Below are 21,365 nucleotides of genomic sequence, written 5' to 3' on the forward strand. Positions count from 1 at the left end.
TTTTATTTTTATTGATATCTTTTGGAATGTTTGTACTTCTGATTCGACTCGTTAGCGCAAAGTGGCCCGAAAATGGAACTGAGCTTTACGATCATTTTTTAGGCATACACATACGGTTATGTGGCAGCAGGTGCATAACGGTAGAAAGTTGCCAATTTAGTGAGTTGAAATATTCATAAAGGAACATCGATTGTCGACGGCACCCAAAATGCCATAAGCCATGCCCTAAACCCAATGTCTGTTGCCTGTTCAGTATCATTAGGCAATTTAAAGGTCAAGCAATTATTATATATTTATTTTGTTAGCAACGGGCACATTACGAAATTCCTATTTAAGTTGATATATAGCTGCGATTATAAATGCAAATAGAAACAGTAATAGAAATAGAAACAGTAATAGAAATAGAATCTTTGATAAATTACGTGACTGGCAACTAAATAGCTTTTAACTGTTGCGTTTAGATATTACAGGTTGTTGGATTTGATAATTAGGTGACATCAGCTTGAAAGAATCACATTCCCATAAACACAACTAAATAAGAATTTAATTCTGGAGATGAGCAACAGCAGAGATTGATAGCTCGACTAAGCTGAAGCTTAAGCCATACAATTATCTAACCACAGATCATCACGTAAACGAGCATATTTCGACTCTAACTTATCTCTTTGTCATTTCTCTCTCTCTACCCCACTTCACTCTCGATTGCTTTTAAATATTCACTTCATCTTTCAGCAATGTCCTTAAGCGTTTTTTCCAATTCTTCTTTGTTCGATTTCCTGCAACGTTCTGTCTTGATTTCTAGCTTAGTCTCTGAAGTGCATTTGCTTTTTTGCGATTCTTCTTTGCGCTCTCTCTTTTTTTCCCTCTCCCACTTTTCAGTTTTCCTTTTAGGCCTGATATCCTTAAACGTTCTACAAGCAGCGCTCATACATCTTTCTCTCTTCAACACGACATTTTTGATCGTTTTATCAGCGGCATTGCTCGTCTCCGTCTTAATTGGGAATCAGATTGAACTTTACCATATACGTATTCAAAAGAAAACAAAGGCACACTTAAACCATAAAAACCGCATAAAGACTTTTCAAGTGCTTCTCCAGATAAGCTACAAAGAGGGACTTTGCTTTACAATCGTTTTGAAACAAAACAAAAAAAAAAAAAAAGAAGAAAGATGTATGTATATTGAGATATGGGAATTAACATATAGAAACGCAGCTGTTTATAATTAATGATGGGACAATACTTGAATTGCTTTTGATTGACTGAAACACTCGACCGTTTACCTTGTCAATATCTAATTGCACACTGAAGGCTACCAAATAAACTGATATATATAGTATATATGCATAGTTAGATAGACATATAGAGTCAGAGTAATATAAAGTTCTAGCGGATGTGTGATATATGTATACCATAAGGGTCAGTATGTGACTTGATAAGTAGATGCACAGATAGTTGAATACATATATATATATGTATATATATATATAGATAGTTACTTATGAAGTTTATTTATATATCTCTTTCTTTTCTCTGTCAATTTGATAATCGAGTCAACTAAATCCATTTAGTTTTTCGCCTTCGCAGCGCTGCGATCCCTCAACTTTGTGCTCAGTCAAAGCGACAGCCTTGCGGCAATCGGTCAGTCAATCGACTATATGCTATATATGTATTTTATTATATGTCATTTTATTTTAATTTATATATTTTTGGCCAGAACAATGCAACTGGCATGTTTGTGGAACGTGATGATTTTTAAGTAGCGTTTCGATGTCGCTTTGATAGCCGAGGAATTTTTTCTTACTCATGTTTATTTCAAGTTTAACTAACTGGCTATAAAACCTCAACCGCCCCGCCCCACCCCGCTCCGACTAACTGCCTCTCGCTTAGTCACACACACACACACACACACACACACGCACACACACATGTGTGTGCTTAAATAGCCAAAAGAGCTAACAACAACAAAAATTGATAACCAAAAAAATAAAAATTCTATGCGATTTGTTTAGTAAAGTTTGCACGTTGCTCGGTTCCATTTCTCAAGGCATTAGAATGAACAACAACAACAACAAAAACAACAACAACAACAACAAAAAATCGACAAAATAGCTAAACAGTGAGTAAAATTTAATTAGCCAAGCTAATAGTCGGGCTAATTAGTGCGGCTGCTCGTTAAAAAAAAAAAACAAAAGCGCCAAATCGATTTACAGATGCTTCAAGGCGTACACCTCAAGGGTCGCCAAAGGGGCTCCAGGGGGTGAAGTTGTTGGCAGGGGGATGGGGAAGGGGGGAGGGGTTGTGCTTGTGCAGATTGAAGCAGTAAGTCGGACACGTGTCTCAATTACACGACTGAAAGCATATACCCGCTCACATATGTATCCATGTAAATGTGCGACTGTTGCAAGGCTACCCTGTAACAAGTGTCCTGTGGGGTGTTATACAAATCAACAGTCTTGTGTATGCACAAAAAGAAACGAAGAGTAAAATTGTTTGAAATTCAATTTGGTTTGAAAAGCCACTGAAAAGGTGTGCGTACAGAGTATCCCTTAGTCGAGTAATTGTTAGATCCTAGTATGCATTTTACACATGGACGAATTACACATCGTTCCACTTTTTGATGTTTCTCCCTTTTAGAATTGAAAAAACTCCATTTTATTTATAGACAGCCTTGTGCCTTATCCGAATGATAGCATGCTTTAATTAAAGTTGATTTTCCCTATCAAATTGAAATGAATTGAAGTGCATGCAGGGTATCTGTTAGTCGAGCACTTGCCTGATTATAGCATGTGACTTGCACACATTGTTGTTGTCGTTGTTGTTGTCATTATTGCTGCAATTGTAAGTAATTTGCATGGCCAATGAGAAGACAACACACACACACACACACACACACAGAGAGAGGGAGAAACAGTACCGTTTGAACCACGTCATTATACAATCAAATCGAGCTAACCGCGTCCCCCACCCCCTCCGCCGTTCACCTAACCAAGCACCCGCGCTTTCGCCCGCATTGTGTGCAAATTAAACGCACGCGACAAAAAACGCGCGGCAGGTCGCAGGCGGCGAGCGGCTTTTGCCGTCTGCTTCTAGATAGCGCAACAAAGGCCAATGTGCGTGTGTGTGTGTGTGTGTGTATGTGTGTGTGCGTCTATCACTGTTTATTCAATATTTTAGAGGACAATTGGCGTTAAGCTTAGCGCAAATAGCAACAAATTTAACAGGTTAATTGATAATAAAGCTGGCCGCGTGAGTCGTGACACGAGCAATCGTATGCAATGCGATATTTGTTTGACTAAGTGAAACATCGTATACGAGAACGAGAATCAACACAAGAGTAGCTAAAAATCTTGAGAAATTTCCTATCTAATCTCAAATAGAAACTGTGTCGCGATATCCGAAACTTATTAAATATATATGTATATATTTGTCACGCACCCATCTCTAATTGCCTAAGTTATGGACGTGCCCGATTTTAAAGATATGCGCATATCTACGTCTATATATTATCGAGGCAACTTTATGATAATCATAAATACTTGTGTTTACGATCGCATGCAAATTAGCAAGCTGTAAATATTTTAACTCGTTTGCGATTATTTTTCTCAACAATCATCTTTTTTTTTTACGATTGCTGAAAACGATGTTTAAAGCTGCCCATTAAATGGGCACTTGATGAGGCTTGCTTTAGCCTAATTTTATTTACCTGCAATTTCGTCTGTCTAAAACAGACAATTTGCAATGGAAGTACCAGCTGCAAATACTACAAAATACTCTATAAGATACTCTAAATATTCTAAAGTCTTTCGAAAGTTTAAAACCCTTTGTGCTTGGCTAAAGAAGTTTAAAGAATATTCGTACAATTCGCGTGAAGCTCAACTGAACAGCGAAAATATGAGCTTAAGTCATAGTTGTAAACTGCAAAAAAGAAAAGTCGCTGGTTCGATTTACGCTTTGACTTTCTTTCTCGTCTTATACAGCTCTCCAATCAGATTTTTGTATCAATATTTTCAACATTTTAATGATAGAATTTAATTTCGTATTTTCTATAAATGCCCGCTCTAATGAAAATATTGCAAGTCTTACATATTTTCATATAGAAATTGCGGGCTACATTATATAATTTTTTACTTTTAAAACACTCAACTCTAGTCCAACTACTGTGTCGTATAATATTTGTAAGAATTTCCCAACCAAAATCATTAGTACTCTCTTTTTTTATTTCTTGCCTAAGTTGACATCAATTTGTTCAAATGCATGGATATAAGAAACGCTTTGAGAATTGAGTTCTTAACCGTTTCAGGTTAAGTTGGCAGCATTCCAGGTGATGTGCGTCTTTTGGACGCTTATCTGGCTGACATAAGCACATCCGTAAGCAATCAGACCTTACATAGAGTCAACGTATGGGTCTCTATATAACATCCATATGGGTGTGAATGAGTGTGTGTGCGTGTGTGTGTGTGCGTGTATTCATTTGTGGGCCGACGTTGTCGACGATAAGAAAGCCATTCATTACACAAGGAATGCGTGTGGCGGTTGCTTTACCACGCCCCCGGCAATTGGCCGCCCCCGCTTAACTCGTCTATATGCTTGATTCTTGGCCAAGGGAAGAGGGTAGAGGGGGGGGGGGGGGGGAGCCCCCTCCCTCAGGTGCTTGGAAGCGTTATCAGGCTTCTGATAAGCGCGTTGGCGCGTCTTTTGCGTTTCTTTTCTTTTTCTTTTTATATATTTTTTTTATTTTTCGTATTCTTCAACGTAATCGTAATCAGCATTCGAATGATTTTCACTTGCAGATTTCGCAGCGCACAAATCGCACGCCATTTTTTAGTATGCTTCAGAAATATTACGAAACATTCTAGAGAAAGAGAGAGGCGAACAATAAGAACAAGAACAACAAGAAGAAACGATCCAGAAACGGAAACGGAAATAGAACTAGTTCAAATCTAGTGAAAACACGCAGCAAACAGCCCGAACGAAAGTGAGACAGAGAGAGCGAGAGCGAGAGAGAGAGAGAGAGAGAGAAAGTGTGTGCAAGCCAGCCACGCCCCAAAGATGAGCAGCATGAAGGGCGGCTTCAGCACACTCAATCGCTGGTTTGGCCGCAAAAAGGGTAAGTCCCCAAACTCCCCGGACCTTCCCCTTCCCCACCATAACAATTGTCTCTCTCGCTGCTTGCAGACAAATCCGGCGTTGCGAGCGCCAACGGGAAACTATCGAAGTCCACAACACAGCTGCACCATCTGTCGACGGACCAGGGCATGCACATCAATGAGGCTAGTCAGCTGGATTATAATCGGATCACGCCGCTGCCGGCGGCGACCAGCAATGCACCCTTCGAGCAGACCTTTCGCATAACCGTGCTCCTGCCCAAGGATCAGCTCTATGTGACCCGACTGGGCGCCCGTGTGCCACTCAGCAAGCTGCTGTCCCTGGTCTGTGACAATAAACAATTGGATGCCGATAAATACGAGTTTCGCAATCCAGGTAAGCCCAGACCGAAGACTATAAAGATATACGAGCATGAAGAATCCAATAGGGTTATGTAGTCTATTTTCGATTATATATCGTACTATCGAAACTTGAGCAGCACTTCAATAAATCAAAGCGATAAGTTTTCCGATTCAGATGGAGCTTGCTTTTCAGTTAAACAATAGGGATCTACAAGAAAAAGTTGTCCGATATATATCGAGAATTTCCAACACTAGCTTTTCGATTCTTTATCGAAGTATCGAAACTCGATAGACAGTTAAGGCTAACCATCCGTTAATACAATTGAAAAGTGAGGATCTCTAACAAGCAAGGATCCTATATGAATCCAGAATATCAAAACTGCTTCTAACGGATACAGTCAAGCTTTTCGATAATTTATCGAAACTCGATAAACTCGTGAGTACAATGAGAAATTGCGTTCAATTAAATAATATATAGAAACTAGTCTGATAAGGTTAGTTGATGCTCTCAGACTTTCTGCACTATTCTTTCGATTTATACGACTTAACAATTTCAATAGAAAAGGCACTGATTAGGCTATGTGCCAGGCTTGGGCTTAAACAGAAAGTCATTCAAATTGCCTTTAATTGAAGCGGTTCAGTTTGAGTGCACTCAGCAGGCATTGCTGTGGCGAACCAGCTTAGCTTTAATCTAGTTGCTTAAATTAATTTGTGCTTCTCTCGCCCACAGTGGATGCTAGTCAGGTGTACAGCTGCGAGTCGACGATCGGCGCGGTGGGCCTGTCGGAGATCCGTTTGTGCCACAAGTCGGAGTCGTACGACAGCTTCAACGCAGACTCGATGCTCAAGTTCCAGCGCACGGCCGCCGCGCGGGATTCGCTGAGCAGCAGCTCGGAGTTCAGCAGCAGCCGGCACTCGCACACGCATTCGACACACTCGAAGCTGCCGGCCAAGACGCCCAGTCCGTACAGCTCGAGCAACTCGCTCAACTCGATGGACTCGACGGGCATGAACTATACACGCACGCCCGTTGTGGTGCCGCCCAAGGCGCTGGCTCCGCCGCCGCGCAAGAAGCGCGTGGCGCCCCGCCCGCCCAGCCAGCTGGTCATTCCGGAGCAGTCCGTCGCCCAGTTCAGTGCAACGCCAACGGAGCCCGCGTATGCGGTGATTGTGAAGCGTCCGCAGCTGTGCATGTCCACGCCCAATTTGGCCAGCACGCCGGAGCTGGAAGCGGAAACAGAAAGGGAGCCTTCGCTGGAGCTTGACTGCAATGGAAACAGCGCCAAGACGCCGGATGCCGCCGATTGCGGACACTATGCCACAGTTGAGCTCAAGCCGAATCCAATGCCGGCTCTGCCGGAGCCGACGCCGCGCAAGCGTCTGCTGCAGCTAAAGAAGAAGGCGGCGCCGGCACCGCCGCCCGATCTGACGGCCGCCGGAGCAGCAGCTGCAGCTGCGGATAGCATATCGCTGGCCTCGACAACGGCCTCCATGACGGAAGTGTTGGCTCCGCCGCCGGCCCAGCCGCAGCCGGCGCCCAGAATAACCACGCCCATACCCATGGCCGTGAGCACGCCTCCGACTCCTGCGAGCCCACAGCTGGCCGAGGAGACGCCGGCCTTGCCGACCAGCGCGGCGCCACAGCTGCCCGGCAATGGCAATCAGAATGTGTCCAAGGTGCTGCTCAATCGCACGCCCACGCCCACGCCGGAGCCGCGCTCGCTTGGCAGTGCCACGGAGGAGGAGGAGGAGGAGGAGGACAACAACGATGCCGCCTCCAAGCAAGCAGACTCGGGCATAGGCGAGCCGCTGCCCTCGAGCACGCCCTCGCCCGAGCCGGAACCCGAGCAGGAGCCAGAGCCGGAGTCACAGCAGCTGGCAACGCGTAAATGCCAGATCGAGTCCAGCTCGGAGGACGAGGAGGCCATCAAGGTGTACAATTTCAAGACCTCCTGCGAGAGCTCGCTCAAGATCAAGCAGCAGCCCGCAGCGCCCACAACGCTCGCCGAGCTGAGCGTGCTGACGGCCCAGCAGCCGGAGACCGAGGACGAATTGACCGCCGAGGAGCAGCAATCGCCTCGGGCGAATGGTGCCTCGGTCACGCCCAGCAGCGCCAGCGAGCTAACGTCGCTGTCGTCTTGGAACTATGCGGTGCCCATATCGCCGCCGCCGGACTTCTCGGATGGCACACCGGCGCCGACGCGGCCCAGAAGCACGGCCAGCACGCCGCTGGACGAGATTGTCGACGAGCTGTCGACCATCATACAGCAGCAGCGTCTCGACACGCTCATCCGCCAACCGCCCGACCAGCCACAAATCGAGGCGGCCAAGCCGAATCGCCTGGCAAACTTTAGCATAGCCGCAATTGGAAACGGAACTGCGAATGGAAATGTGAATGGGAATGGGAATGGGAATGGTATGAGCACGGCCAGCAGCAGCTCCAGCAACAGCAGCAGCAACAGCTCGCCCACCATCACACGCGCCGACTCCTTCCAGGCGTCCTCTGCCTCGCCCAGGCACAGCGGCCTGGGCCTGGGCCTTCGCCTGCGCAGCTCCTCGCAGCTCTCCCTGAACCGAATCGAGCTGAATGGAAGCCTGCAGCAGCAACAGCGTCGCTCCTCCAGCGAACTGAGCATCGCCGAGTCGCCGTCGCTGCAGAGCCTCGAGCTGATCAAGAACATACTGAGCAATTCGCGCAAGAACAGCCTGGCGGATAACCAGCCGGAGCCGCAGCTGGAGCCGCAGCCGGAGCCGCAGCCGGAGCCGGTGCCGGAGCAGAAGCCACAGCAGCAACAGCAAATGGAACAGTCAGAGAAACCAAAGAGTAGCCCACAAGCGACCGCAGTCGTGCCCACAGTCGTGTCCACAGTCGTGCCCACAGTCGTGTCCACAGTTGTGTCAACAGTCGCGTCCACAGTCGTGCCCACAGTTGTGTCAACAGTCGCGTCTACAATCGTGTCTACAGCTGTGCCCGCTGCCCAGCCCCTGGTCACAGCTGTGTCCGCGCCTGCCTCCGGCGCAGACTCGACCGACGCCTCGGCCCGCAGCAGCCCAGTTCGGGAGGCAGCCAGAAATGTCATCAGCCCCGAGCCCAAGCCGCTGCCGCCGACCTATCGCTACTCCGGACCGCCCAGCATTAACTTTGCCACTTGGAGCGAGCGGCCCAAATCGCAGGTGGCCATCAAGAACGAGGGTGACTATATCTATGGCGGCGCCAGGGCAAGTGCAGCGCCGGCCAAGCTGACCATTGAGGTGGCCTCGCCCATACTGCGCATGGGTATTCCGCGCAAGGAATACCATGTGCCCATCACAGTCAAGCCGCTGCGCGATGCCAGCCAGGAGCGGGAGCAGAAGATGGAGACGCAGCAGGAGCAGAAGCAGGAGGAGAAGCAGGAACAGAAGCAGAAGCAGGAGCAGAAGCAGGAGGAGAAACATGTGGAGAAACATGAAGAGAAGCATGTGGAGAAGCATGTGGAGAAGCAGGAGCCGAGGCAGGAGCTAGTCCGCGAGTTTGTGAAGCCCTCGACGCTGCCTCGCCCGGCGAGAAGCAATCGTTACACGCTGCCCGCTGGCGTTCCTGTAGCTGGCGGCGTTTCGACCAATTCACTGCCGCGACCCAACGCCACGCTGGAGAGGGAGAGGGAGAGGGAAAGGGAGAAGGAGAGAGAGAGAGCGTCGCTGCAGGCGGAGCCAGCGGCAGCGCCTTTTGGACAGAATACGCTGCGGCGCACGGGCTTCAAGGAGCGCATGCTGGCCAAGGAGCAGCAGGAAAAGGAGCAGGCGTTGCGTGTGCGCGTCTCAGTCAATGGCATGGCAACGCCCACGCCCACAACAGCAGCAGCAGCAGCAGCAACAGCGCCGCCCGCCACAGCCGCAAAGCCGACGCCGACGCCAACGCCAACGCCAACGATCATGCGCAGCAGCAAACTGGAACTGAAGCTGGAAACGGAGGCGACACCAACGCCGGCGCTGCTGCAAGTGAAGCTGCGACCCACCAGCCAGATGGCCACCGCCAGGAGCTCTGCGTCGCCCACGCCCACGCCGCCAGCGCCACCGGCGCCACCAATGTTGGCCAAGGCGAGGCCCGTGCGCAGCGGGAACGCCCTGACGCCGACGACGCCGGATCCGCGCGACCAGCTGCTGGAGGCGATACGCAACTTTAAGCGCGGCGAGCTGAATCGCGCCTGAGCGAAGGAGAAGCAGAAGCAGAAGCAGAAGCAGAAGCAGAAGCGGGAGCGTAAGCGAAATCAGTATAAGGATCAGAAGGAATGGGAAGAGAACCGAAACGAAATGCACAAAGCGAATGCGCAAATTTTTCATTGAAAATCTAATTTTTGATTTGTATTTTTATTTACTTTCTTAATTCGTGTCACATTTTGTTTTGCTTTTATTTTAATTATTATTTTAATTATACATATTATTATTTTGTGTAAATGTAAATAATTAACAAGTGCGTATGCAAAATGTTGTTGTACATGAAGTATATATATATATATATATATATATATATATACATATATATATATATATATAAATATTTTTTTTACATTTTTTTTAGTAACAATTTTGTTGTATACCAATACACATGCATATATAAATATATATATATATATACAATATTAATTTTTTTTTTTAACTATTCTTAATATTTGTTATGAACTATGTAATTTAATGGCTCTTTTTTTTTTTTAAACACACTTTGTTTTAGTTCTAAGGTCACAAGAACCCAAAAAACGAAAACCAACAACAACAACAACAACAACAGCAACACACAAAGCGAAAGAAAACAAAAAAAAAAGCAAGCAAATTTATATATACGTTATATGCCTATATAATATCTTGTATGTCATAGTGAATTATAGTAACCAATTTTCTAACCAATGGGACTGGTCTACTTAGTCGTGTCAAAGCAAAAAACAAAAAACAAAAACAACAACTATAACAATCTAAACTTAAACGTAAACAAATATATAAACAACAACTAATAGCACAAAAGCAAAGCGAGCGATTAGCAAACGAATTGAAGCATTCTTTTAATGCTTATAAATTATTAGAAATACCTAAAACCAAACACACACACACACAGAGAAACACATGTATACATATGTATTGTGCGTTGCGCTGCAATTCATTGCTTGGCGCGCATTTGAGCATATTTTATTGATACATTAATAAATAAATTGCATGAAAATTACAAAAGAAAAGTGTGCGCCTTAAATTCAAATTCAAATTTACGCAATGGCATTGGCAGCACTGCGCGTTCATGGGCAACACTTGTTGCCTATATTTTATTTGAAAATTAATTTCGAAAATATGCGATAAATACCCATAAATCAGAATTGCTTTTGATCTTAAAATTAAAACCTATGCGAAGACACCGCGCAAGGCTTTTGTTTGCCAAACAAATCGCTAGAAAATTACAAAACAAACACAAAAAACGGTTGCTTTTTAAATTTGAATTTAAACAGTGGCATTGGCAGCACTACGCAAGACTTGGCAGCACTGGCAAGTGAGTGCGATGAATATCGATATTAATAGGCAATCGATGAATATCGGAACTAGATTTTTAGTTCAACTATCGCTCCGTTCTGCGCATCTACGTCACAAACTCAGAAAGAAGAAGCACAATCCATTGGCGCCAAAGAAAAATTTGAAATTGTCAAATATGACAAAATTAGTTTATTGTTTTTAAATAAAACTAGGCAACAAATACCCAAGATAATTATTTAAACATCGATTGTAAGTGTTTTGTAAGCGACTTCCTGCAAGAGTTGTGCAAAATATGTGAATTTGTTAAATTGTGCATATTTGAAATATGCTTGCACTGTAATTGTCCTTCGAATGTGATCAATTAGAGCCATAAATTAGCTGACTGCGTCGTTTATATTGCTAGATATAAAAGATCAACGAAATTTGCAGGGAAATTCAAAAAGCGCGCGCACAAAAATAATCGGTGACGTCACAATTGACTATCGTATAAAAGGAAATTTATCGATAGGTGCGCAGAACTCAGGCGATTATTGCACGGTTGCCTTGCACCCGCATCGATGTATCGATAGGCATTGTATAATTCCAATTTGTTGTGTTAAAATTCAGCTGGATCCCTTGCTGTCAAAAGCATTCAGGCAAATGGCCCAAATCCTGCTGAGAAACGTGACCAGAGCCGGCAATGTGGCGCTGCTGGCCAAAAGCAACGCAACCAGCCCGCTGACAGCGATCGTCGCCGGCGCCGCCAACCAATGTCAGCTGCACACGACGCCGGCATGCTGCGAGATACGGAAACTTTCCCGGCTGCGCGTGGTGGACAACAGCGATCTGGGCAAACGTGCCATGGCCGAGGGACGGCCGCCCCGCTGCATACACGTCTATAACAAGCGCGGCGTCGGGCTGATAGGCGACAAGGTGCTGGTGGCCATCAAGGGCCAGATGAAGAAGGGCATCCTGGTGGGCCTCAAGCAGAAGCAACGGCTCAAGCAGCCGCAGTTCGACAGCAACAATCTGGTGCTGATCGACGACAATGGCAGTCCGCTGGGCACACGCATACACGTGCCCATACCGACGGTGCTGCGAACCATCCTCAAGGAGAAGACGCTGGCCAAAGGCGCCGACTACACCAAGGTGCTGGCCATAGCCAGTCGCTACGTTTAGTACTGACCAATTCATGCGGTTTCTCATGTGTGTCGTGCTTAATAATAAATACATGATTTTCGTTATAGTTAATATAGTAGTATATTGTTTATAATGTAATTTCTTTCTCTCTCTTTTCTTTCCTTCGATCAGCTAGCTTTAGTAGATGCCTAACGTATGTGTGTGTGTGTGTGAGTGTCGTTCGTGTGTGTGTGTGTGTGTATATATATATTTATATGTATGTACATATGTATGCGCGTTTCAGTTTTAGTTAGTTTACAATAATATAGTTAATAGTTGCTTCTCATTGCAGCGTCTACTTTGTGTTTATACGTTTTAACAGAAATGCACATTAGAGTTGCTTCAGGCTGAGGTCAAAGATACAGGAAACACAGCCGAACAGGTCCAGGTGTGTGCGGGAGCGAGAGCGAGAGCGCAACAGCCAGAGTCTCGCGCATTTCGTGCAACTCTGTCTCTCTCTCTCTCTCGCTGGCCTGCTCGCATTTAAGCTTGACCATATACATATATATATATATATATATATATATATATATATATATATATTTTTATATATATATAAAAACAATATGCAAGCATTTGTTGCATGCCTGCCCAATCGCTTGGGTAGTAAGTACAGGTACAGCCGCCTTCTTGTCGTTCTCGTGGAGTGGATGTGGCCCTTAGATGTTGCCAGCGCTGTTGTAGAATTGGAAATTGTTGTAGTTGACCGGCGTTTTGGGGCTGGGGCACATGTAGAGGAAATCATCGTTCTGTAGCTGGGATTGCGTTAGATTTGGCTCGCTGGCGCTGCGATGGATTTTGGGCAATGTGCGCAGCATGTTCTCGAGCATGTTGAGCAGCGGCCGGAAGAGCGGACGCTCCTTGGGATTGTATTTGATGCAGTCCTCGGCCAGGCGCTTCAATGCCTGCGGCGCATCGGAACGCACCTGGGTCATGTCGGGTCGCAGCAGACCGCGTCCGACCATAAACAGTATCTGATCCTTGTTGCTAATGTTCCGATACGGCAGGCACTCGGCGAGCAGTTCGTACATGACAATGCCGAACGCATAGACGTCCGATTGAAATGAATAGGGATTCTGTTCCTGCATGCGTATCACCTCCGGCGCCATCCACAGTATGCTGCCTGTCGGCTGATTGGCCTGCTTTTCGCCGGACCAGCGCGTCTTCGCCGTGGCCAAACCGAAATCACCAATCTTCACCGACAGATCCTCGTGCAGGAAAATGTTGTTCGTCTTGAGATCCCTGTTGGACGATAATAAAAATGCAACTAAATAAAACTCTTCATCTAAATTGAATGCATATTTTTTCTCACACATTCGATAACCCTCGTGGAAAATGGGCGGAAACTGCTGGTGGCACACTTTCACCTGGTGGAACATGTAGGTTCCTAGCTAATCTAACTCTAACTGTTTAAGGCTTTAAGCTTAAGCGACTGCAAGACGGGATTTTGGAATATATATTGTCCATGCCGTTCCATGGTGGAAAATGGGTGGAAATTGCTTAACACTTTCCACTTACCCTGGTGGAAATTGAAAAATTGGAGGGAAACTGATTCACTTTCCACGTACAGTGGTACAAAATGTAGGAAAATTGTTTCACACACTTTCCACTTACCCTAATGGAAAATGGAATATAAAGGGAAACTGTTTAACATTCCCACGTATCCTGGTGGAAATTGGAAAAGGGGTTCGATGGTTCGATTTATCTTTGATAATTTTCCATATTAATTAATGACTGTGCTCTTTATAAGTAATCATTGAATATGTGCTAGGCTGAATCCACCGACACGGTCGGAAAATGCGTGAAAAGCGAAAATATAATACAAATTTAGATTTGTTTTTTTAGGCAACTTGGCTGGGACTTATGTGTGAGAGATCTACACAGCTTGCAGAAAAGGCCAGCTGTAGATGGAGATGCCTCGGGCTCACCTGTGTATTATGTTCTTGGCATGCAGATAGTCCATGCCCTGCGCCACCTGGCGGCCAATGTCGATGAGCGTGTTCAGCTTGAACTTCGTCTCGCTGACATGGACGTGCTTGTAGAGGCTGCTGCCCTCGCACCACTGGGTGACAATCGCCAGCGATGGCTTCGATACGCAGCCCATGAACAGCAGGATGTTGCAGTGGCGCGTCTTCTTCAGCATGGCCACCTCGTTCTTGAACGCCTGCAGCTGTGCCGGGCTGGGTGTCTTCACCTTGAGCGTCTTCACGGCAACGGGTCCATGCCAATGGGCGCGATAAACAGTTCCGAAAGAGCCCGAACCGATCCGTGGCCCAATCAAGATCTCCTCCGCTTGTATATTCTGCAAAGTTGATTTTAGAAATGCGAGCAATCAACACAGATTGGCAACAACTTACCCAATTCTCTTCAGAGTTTTTGGCATCCCTCGAGAGCAGATTCTTGTTGCTCTCGTCCGCGGAACGGGCGCGCGGTCGATTGTGCTTCAGCGTGCTGGTGGGCGATGACTGCGTCGAGTTCGAGTGATCCGTGCAGGGATGCTGAGAAGAAACATATTGTGAGTAATGTGAAGAAATGATGGGAGAAGATTGTGCCTGGCGCCTCTCAGTCATCGGATATGGTCAAGATATCTTGACTTGAATACAAACTTCGTGCTCCGATTGGCATAAACAAGACACAACTTGGCTTCTAGACTGACAGCCAGACGGAGGCTACATCGACTCGACTATTGCCACAACTGGCCTGGAGCTGGCGATGTATTCCGCTTGACTTCACACTTACCGGCAACGGGGGCCTGGCCTGCATGATGAGGCTGCGCTGCGTCTCGGTGGTCAGCGGCCGGATGCTATTGATGCAAACATTGGGCGCGGAATTGGAACGATCGTCCTGGCTGATGCGCGGCGGACGACCCTGTCGACTGAGAGTGGGCTTCGTGCTGCTGGTGGTGGTGTTGGTTGTCGTGGTGCTGCTGCTGCCGCTGCTGCTGCATCTGCGGCTGCTCACGTTGAAGCGCACGGCACTGCTGCGTCCGACGGGCAAGCCGACCGAGTTCTCTGGATACGAGGAGAGCAGACGCTCATAGTAGCTGTCCACGGAGAAGGGCTGGCACAGCATGGGCACGCGGCCGGCGCAGCGCTGATGGAAACGAAAGTTGCACTGGCTGCAATAGAAGCCCGAGAACAGAAGGCGGCGACAGCCCTCACAGAAGACCAGCGAGAAGAAGGTCTTGCGTATGAACTGATGCTTGATGTACGGCCCCAACGGGAACTTGTCCAGCAGCCGCACATAGATCTCCTCGACGTGCAGCGTGCCAATGTCCGTGTTCCACGGTATGATATGTCGTCCGCTGTGCTGCGTTGTGCTCACCTCGCACATGAACGGCTCCAGCTGGCGCAGGGTCAAGGCCTTCATCAGGGCATCGCAGAGTCGAGTGCCGGCCACCACCTCGACGGAGGTGCGCTGCTGGTTGGGCAAATGGGCGCGCAGCAGCACCTTGGGCTGTCGTGTGAGTGTGCCGCATTGGCTGGCCGTGCCCGAGCCGGGCCCGGAGCCGCTGCCGCTAACCGTAGAGCCAATGCCCGAGCTGGAGACCAGGCTGTCGCTCAGCTCGGGCGCAATGCGCGCCAATTGACGCTGTTGCTGCAAGATTTGCGTCTGGTTTTGATAGTGCGGCTGATCGGCGCGATCCCCAATTAGCTGTGACGCTGACTGCAGCGACTGCTGCTGCGCCTCGCTCTGGCTGCGGCATTCGTCCTCCTGCTGCAGTGCGTTCAGTTGCTCCATCAGCTCGTGCTCCTTGGCCTCCAGCTCGTGCAGCTTGGAGGTCAGCTCCTGGTATTCTGTGGGGAATTAAGGTTGGATTCAGTAATTGCCTGAAGTGTGTGGGTATTGGGTTTAACTAGGCATGCATGTGTGTGTACATGTATGTGTGCGGATGCATGTGTGCGGCCCACCTGTTAAGTACATGGCTGGCGGCTCTTGGAGATTGGCGAACTTTGCATTGAGCGCATCGATGTTCTCTCTGGTCACATGTTTCACCAGCTGCACATTGTGCAGCTCGTCGGCCAGCGGATCGTACAGTTCGCCTTCGCTATCCGGGGATGAGTCGCTCGACATGCTGAGGTCCCAGTTATGTGCACGTTCAACTGTTTACCAACTCTTTGACACTAATAACTCCCTAAAGCAGCTGCCTGACCATGACCCTGAACTTTGTTTTTGCTGTTGCTGTTGCTGTTGCTATTTTTGCTTTGCTTCTTCGTTTTTGCTTGGCTTGTGTGCGCTTGCGTTCAGAATTTGCTCGATTGACTCTGGATACCACCCACGTCCGTATACGCTTCCACATCTGGTTGTGCGCGGACAACCAGTACCAGCTGAGAGGCAACGGCTGCTGCTGCCAGCCAGCGGCTGCATTGTTTTACACGACCGACTTTTAATTGATTAAAACGCAGCCCGCTAATGCTATAGATTCTTCTGTCACTGCTTCTGCTTCTGCTTCTGCTGTTGCTGTTGCTGCTGCTGCGTTGCGTTGCGTATATTTTTTTTTTGGAGTCGATTAGTTCAGCGCGGAACTAGCTCGATTGCGACCACTTACTCAGCTCACGCGCATTTATCGATATCTGGTAATTGCACTGCCGCTAGTAAAGCGCGCAATTTTTCAATGTGCACAGCTATAGAACGGAAATATTTGCAACAGCTCAAGTCACTTTCAAAAACCATGTCAGCTTAGTTTGTACTGAAAGCCTGTTTATTACGTTTATAAGTCCTACACATGCCTGGCGGCGCTGAATGAGCTTATCAAGGGCATAACTTATATTTGCTTATAATATAAGAACCGTATAAGACGAAAACGATTCATTTCAAGTGAACTAAATGAACGCTTGTACAGGAATCACTGTGCGAGCTAATTAACATCTGTTAACAGCACATATCGATACCGATAGCTATTGAATGTTTTAACTCTTTTATAATTTCTAACAAGCTGCAAAAGATTAATTAAAGCTATCGTCACTTAGTATGTTATTATATCAAAATTAACTGCTTTGAGTACTCAAACTACATTTCGTGCATATCGATATTTGACGCGCTTTAACCTATCGTCTCGCATTGCAGCGCTACTCACATCCCTAAGCTCTCCGACCACACATTGGCATTTTCACTCCAAGCAAACGTTTGCAAATTGCGATTACTCGGCTCGAAATCACTGAGAATTGCAAAATTAATGCACAGTATAAAAAGCAATATCTGAAGCGGAGCCATGGACGAAGGTAAGGTAGTGTGCGCCCCTCCTGGGCATAACAGTGTGCCCAACAATTGTGTTTAAAAAAAAAAAAAAAAAAAAAAAAAACAATAAAAAAAAACAATTCTGTGTGTTCCGTCTTGCTCTTTCCCAATCGCGGCGCGGCTTTGGCGTTGCGCTCACAGAATATTCGACGGCATCTTCGGCCGGTGGCGGTGGCGGCAAAAAGGCGGGCGTTGGTAAACAGCATAACACGCTGCCATTGTGGGGCAACGAGACGTCGATGAACCTCAATCCCCTCATCTTGGCCAACATACAGAGTTCCAGCTATTTCAAAGGTAAGACGCGCGGCTTACTAATTTGCCCGCCAAAAAAAAATAAAAAAAAAGAAAAGCACAAAATGAGTCGTTCATGCATCGTTGTTTTTGCCCAAAACAGTTCACCTATTCAAGCTGAAAACCTACCATGAAGTGGTCGACGAGATCTACTACCAGGTCAAGCACATGGAGCCCTGGGAGCGCGGCTCACGGAAAACCTCCGGCCAGACGGGCATGTGCGGCGGTGTGAGTTTATGAAATGTAGCGCTAATCGTTGGCGATAATACCTAATCCAAGCCCTTCCCCTCCCCACTCCACTATGCTATTAAGTGCCCGTCATGCTAATAAGCTGCTCTTCTCTCATCTCATTTGATATCAGGTGCGTGGCGTTGGCGCCGGCGGCATCGTATCCACTGCCTACTGTCTGCTCTACAAGCTGTACACGCTGCGCCTGACCCGCAAGCAACTGAATGGACTACTCAACCACACAGACTCCGCCTACATTCGGGCACTAGGTAGGTGTTGGTAAGTCGCATGAGTTCAGCCGTGTCTCACTCGTTGCTTGCTCCTGCTCCTCCCGCGTTTTAAACTCAACTCTCTCACACTCTCTAGGCTAGTACGCAGCTCAAGTTAGGCACCAGCAAAATGTAGACCAAAAAAAAAACATTTCAATTGAATAGCATAGACTCTTTAATTAACGTAACTCACATCATTTAAATGTAATTTAAAGACTTCGAATCTGCCTTAAGTAGTGCAAACAAAATCGCGGCAAAGCAAGCCTTAGGATATCAAGTTTCACGCGGAACCCAATCCTGTGATATAGTTTCTTAAATTATAGGAACGCTCTGGTTGCTAAATTGATTCTAAATGCCAAATTGGGCACGAAGTATGGGGCTAGGGCGAGTTTATGTAGATTTGCTTTCGATTTTTAGCATTTATCAATACGACCCGGACAACGCCGGGCAATTTCCTCGTGCTAGCAATAAAATGATAGAACCACATGTTTTACACATTTAAACAGAATAAAACAAATTTCTCAAGAATTATAATTTGGTATTTAAGTCTATAAAAATACCAATTTTAAATACCAGAAACTTGAATATTTATTTTTAAACTCCATTTACAGTATTTTGCAATATTATAAAATGATTTAAAACTTTGCCTTTTATTTGTAGGGACAATTTAGAAACTTTCCAAATTTAAGAACTAAAGTATCTTGAGGGGTTAAACATAAAAATTGTTCAATCTTATAAATTATATATATTATATCTATTGAATCATTCGATTGGGAAGCTCGAAGGGTTGACTTCTGCAAAGCTCTCGTCGCTTTCTTCTCCAGTCTCCGAGGATGGGCTGTTAGAGCTGTTGGACTGTTGTCGTTTAGCTTAGGAAAGACATTGAGAATTTGGTTTAAATAACTAATTAAGGTTTAATTTTGCACGGTGCCCCGGCGCTGAGCTGCATACTGGCCGGCCGTGAAAGACATGTGTCCGTTAATTTGTAATTTTTAATTGCCAATTCATTTGATTTTTCTCCGATCAGGTTTTATGTACTTACGCTATACGCAACCGCCGGGAGATTTGTATGACTGGTACGAGGATTATCTGCAGGACGAGGAGGAGATTGACGTGAAGGCGGGCGGCGGCCAGGTGAGTCAACTGTATGAGCCACCAATCAATATGCACAACTAGACCTTAGCATGCCTTATTGTACGCTTCGCGCTCGGCCCAAATGCTCTTTAACCGTTTTTTGCTCTTCTTGTTTTTCGTCCAGGTGCTGACCATTGGCCAAATGGTGTACCAGTTTATGACCAAACTGGACTGGTTCTCGACGCTCTTTCCGCGCATACCTGTGCCCATCCAGAAGCAGATCGAGAAGAAAATTGAGCAATATTGCCGGGAGCAGGGCATCACGGTTAATCAGCTGAGCACGGGTCGGGGCTCGGCTGCACCGGCGACGTCGGCGCCCGGCGCCATCGCAGCCGTTTCGACTGGCTGCGATGATTACGAGGGCAGCGGCAGTGCGAGTGGCCGTGCCGGCAGCCATGCCGTGGCACGTTCCGGCGGCGGCGGCGGCAGCGGTGGCGGCTATCCGCCAACAAACTATCGCAATGATCACGACGATCGCGACTATTATGCAGCTCAGGCCTCTGGGTCGGCGTACGGACGCGCCAGGGGCTACGACGACTACCCACCGCCAACGCCAATGTCGTCGATGCTGCCGTACGGCAGCTCCGAGCGGGAAAAGGACTATGGCGAGCGCGGCGAGCGTCGTCGCAGCAGCAAACACAAGAAGAAGCACAAGCATAGGCAATACTCGCGCAGTCGCAGCCGCAGCCGCAGCAAGACACGCAGCGCCAGCCGTGGCCATCATCGGCACGAACGGAAGCGCGAGGAGCGCGGCAGCAGGCACAGGCACAACGACGAACGGGAGCGAGAGCGGGAGCGGGAAAGAGAGCGCGAACGGGAGCGGGAACGACGCTATCGGTGAACCTGACGCAGCGTTTGTTTTCCTTCTTCTTTATTATTATTATTATTTTTTTTTTTTTTTTTAGTAAACTGAACATGTTTCTGTCTAGCACTTGATTTAGTATTTTTTGAAATACTTATTTTTTTATTTTCTATTTTCTGTAACTCCTCCTGCCCCCCCTCCCCTTCCCTCATCAAGCCCTTTTCATTGTGGTCCAGTCAAGTTCATGCAAGCCCCGCTATCAGCTGGACTCTTACTCAGGTTAAAACAGACACATCCATGCAAACACACACACACACACACAGTCACACTCACACACACACACTAATACATACACGAGCAAACGTGCATACAGACAAACAGCGTATGGCTATATTTTGTAATTCGTAACTCTTAAATATAAATGCTGATTGTACATTTTTCAAGTTGTGTTTTATGCTAAATAAAAAATAACATTTGTTTAAGCCCAACGTTTTCTAAATGCCGTCCGCTCAGAATTCTGAATAAAGTTTTTGACTGAAAACACAAACCCTTAACGTAATTTCGAATTTTTATATATGTTTGTCGAAGAAGCACTCAACAAAATATTGCATGCCACATTGACTCAATGTTAAATTTGACAATAGATTTAGCTAAAAGCCAACAACAGGTTAAAATACCGTTAAAAGCGCGTCACGCCTGAGTGTTGGCAACGCCTTGTCATTAAAAACTGGCAGCTCCGCGCCTGTAAGCTGGCAGCACTTTAACGCTATCCAAACTGCAAGGTGGCAACACTCTGGCTAAATAGCAAGTGTATGTTAAAATTAAATTTGGTTTGCCAGCATGTTTGAAGTAAATGTTAAATTTAACAGTAGCATGCGAGAAAACGAGCGTTAATCAAGCCGGGCCGACAGCAAATAAAAGTATTGTACACAGGCAAATACAATATAAAGTAAAAAAAACAAAAAAAATAGGCAACTCTGCGACAGGCAATTGACAGACGAGTGCGAAGTGTGCGTTCAATGAATTAATGTTAATATTTAACTAGCCAAAATGCGCGCCCAAAATAAACAAGATGTTCTGTGTGCGTCTGTGTGTGTATTTGTTTTTTCTTTTATTCTTGCTGCTGCGTACGTGAGCTTTAAAATATCTCTTATACATATACATACATGCATATGTATGTATGTGCGCACACAAACATGCAAGCATAGATGTGCATGTGTCTTATATTTTTATTTTTTTTTTGTATAAGTATGTGCGCATAAAAAGCAACAAAAACCAGCCTAAATTATTAACTAGCGGCGTTGAGTT

The 21,365-nt window shown here is 46.5% G+C and overlaps 4 protein-coding genes across 10 annotated transcripts in view; 3 read left to right on the forward strand and 1 right to left on the reverse strand.

Moving 5' to 3' along the window:
- Positions 1-10,328, forward strand: part of LOC6633352 (uncharacterized) — a 33,450-nt gene extending 23,122 nt beyond the window's left edge. For all 4 annotated transcript variants that reach the window (XM_015170142.3, XM_015170140.3, XM_015170141.3 and 1 more), the window contains exons 2-4: positions 4,791-5,107; positions 5,176-5,481; positions 6,178-10,328. In XM_015170142.3, the coding sequence (XP_015025628.1) occupies positions 5,050-5,107; positions 5,176-5,481; positions 6,178-9,635 (3,822 nt within the window). In that variant the 5' untranslated portion in view covers positions 4,791-5,049 and the 3' untranslated portion in view covers positions 9,636-10,328. The remainder of the gene's footprint in view (positions 1-4,790; positions 5,108-5,175; positions 5,482-6,177) is intronic.
- Positions 10,329-11,510: 1,182 nt separating this feature from the next.
- mRpL14 (mitochondrial ribosomal protein L14) lies at positions 11,511-12,167 on the forward strand. The gene has a single exon (XM_002056941.4). It carries the CDS (start codon positions 11,577-11,579, stop codon positions 12,093-12,095), a length of 519 nt encoding a protein of 172 aa, XP_002056977.1. The 5' UTR covers positions 11,511-11,576; the 3' UTR covers positions 12,096-12,167.
- Positions 12,152-16,583, reverse strand: Raf (Raf oncogene). The gene is made up of 5 exons (XM_002056942.4): positions 16,007-16,583; positions 14,835-15,892; positions 14,453-14,593; positions 14,024-14,397; positions 12,152-13,337 (listed from the first exon to the last, which is right to left on the reverse strand). Exons 1-5 carry the CDS (start codon positions 16,167-16,169, stop codon positions 12,755-12,757), a joined length of 2,319 nt encoding a protein of 772 aa, XP_002056978.1. The 5' UTR covers positions 16,170-16,583; the 3' UTR covers positions 12,152-12,754.
- A 575-nt stretch (positions 16,584-17,158) lies between these two features.
- LOC6633355 (pre-mRNA-splicing factor 38B) lies at positions 17,159-20,539 on the forward strand. Of its 4 annotated transcripts, none has more exons than XM_002056943.4 (6): positions 17,159-17,317; positions 17,475-17,627; positions 17,728-17,852; positions 17,986-18,121; positions 19,149-19,255; positions 19,380-20,539. In XM_002056943.4, the coding sequence occupies exons 1-6, from the start codon at positions 17,308-17,310 to the stop codon at positions 20,094-20,096; spliced, it is 1,248 nt and encodes a 415-aa protein (XP_002056979.1). In that variant the 5' UTR covers positions 17,159-17,307; the 3' UTR covers positions 20,097-20,539. The 4 variants fall into 4 exon arrangements, with proteins under 4 accessions (XP_002056979.1, XP_070067322.1, XP_015025629.1 ...); XM_070211221.1 differs by having other exon boundaries at positions 17,160-17,317; positions 19,149-19,266; positions 19,380-19,465; XM_015170143.3 differs by lacking the exons at positions 17,159-17,317; positions 17,475-17,627; positions 17,728-17,852 and having other exon boundaries at positions 17,994-18,131.
- Positions 20,540-21,365: the final 826 nt, after the last annotated feature.

This window comes from Drosophila virilis, chromosome X, assembly GCF_030788295.1.
Source record: "Drosophila virilis strain 15010-1051.87 chromosome X, Dvir_AGI_RSII-ME, whole genome shotgun sequence".
NCBI lineage: Eukaryota > Metazoa > Arthropoda > Insecta > Diptera > Drosophilidae > Drosophila > Drosophila virilis.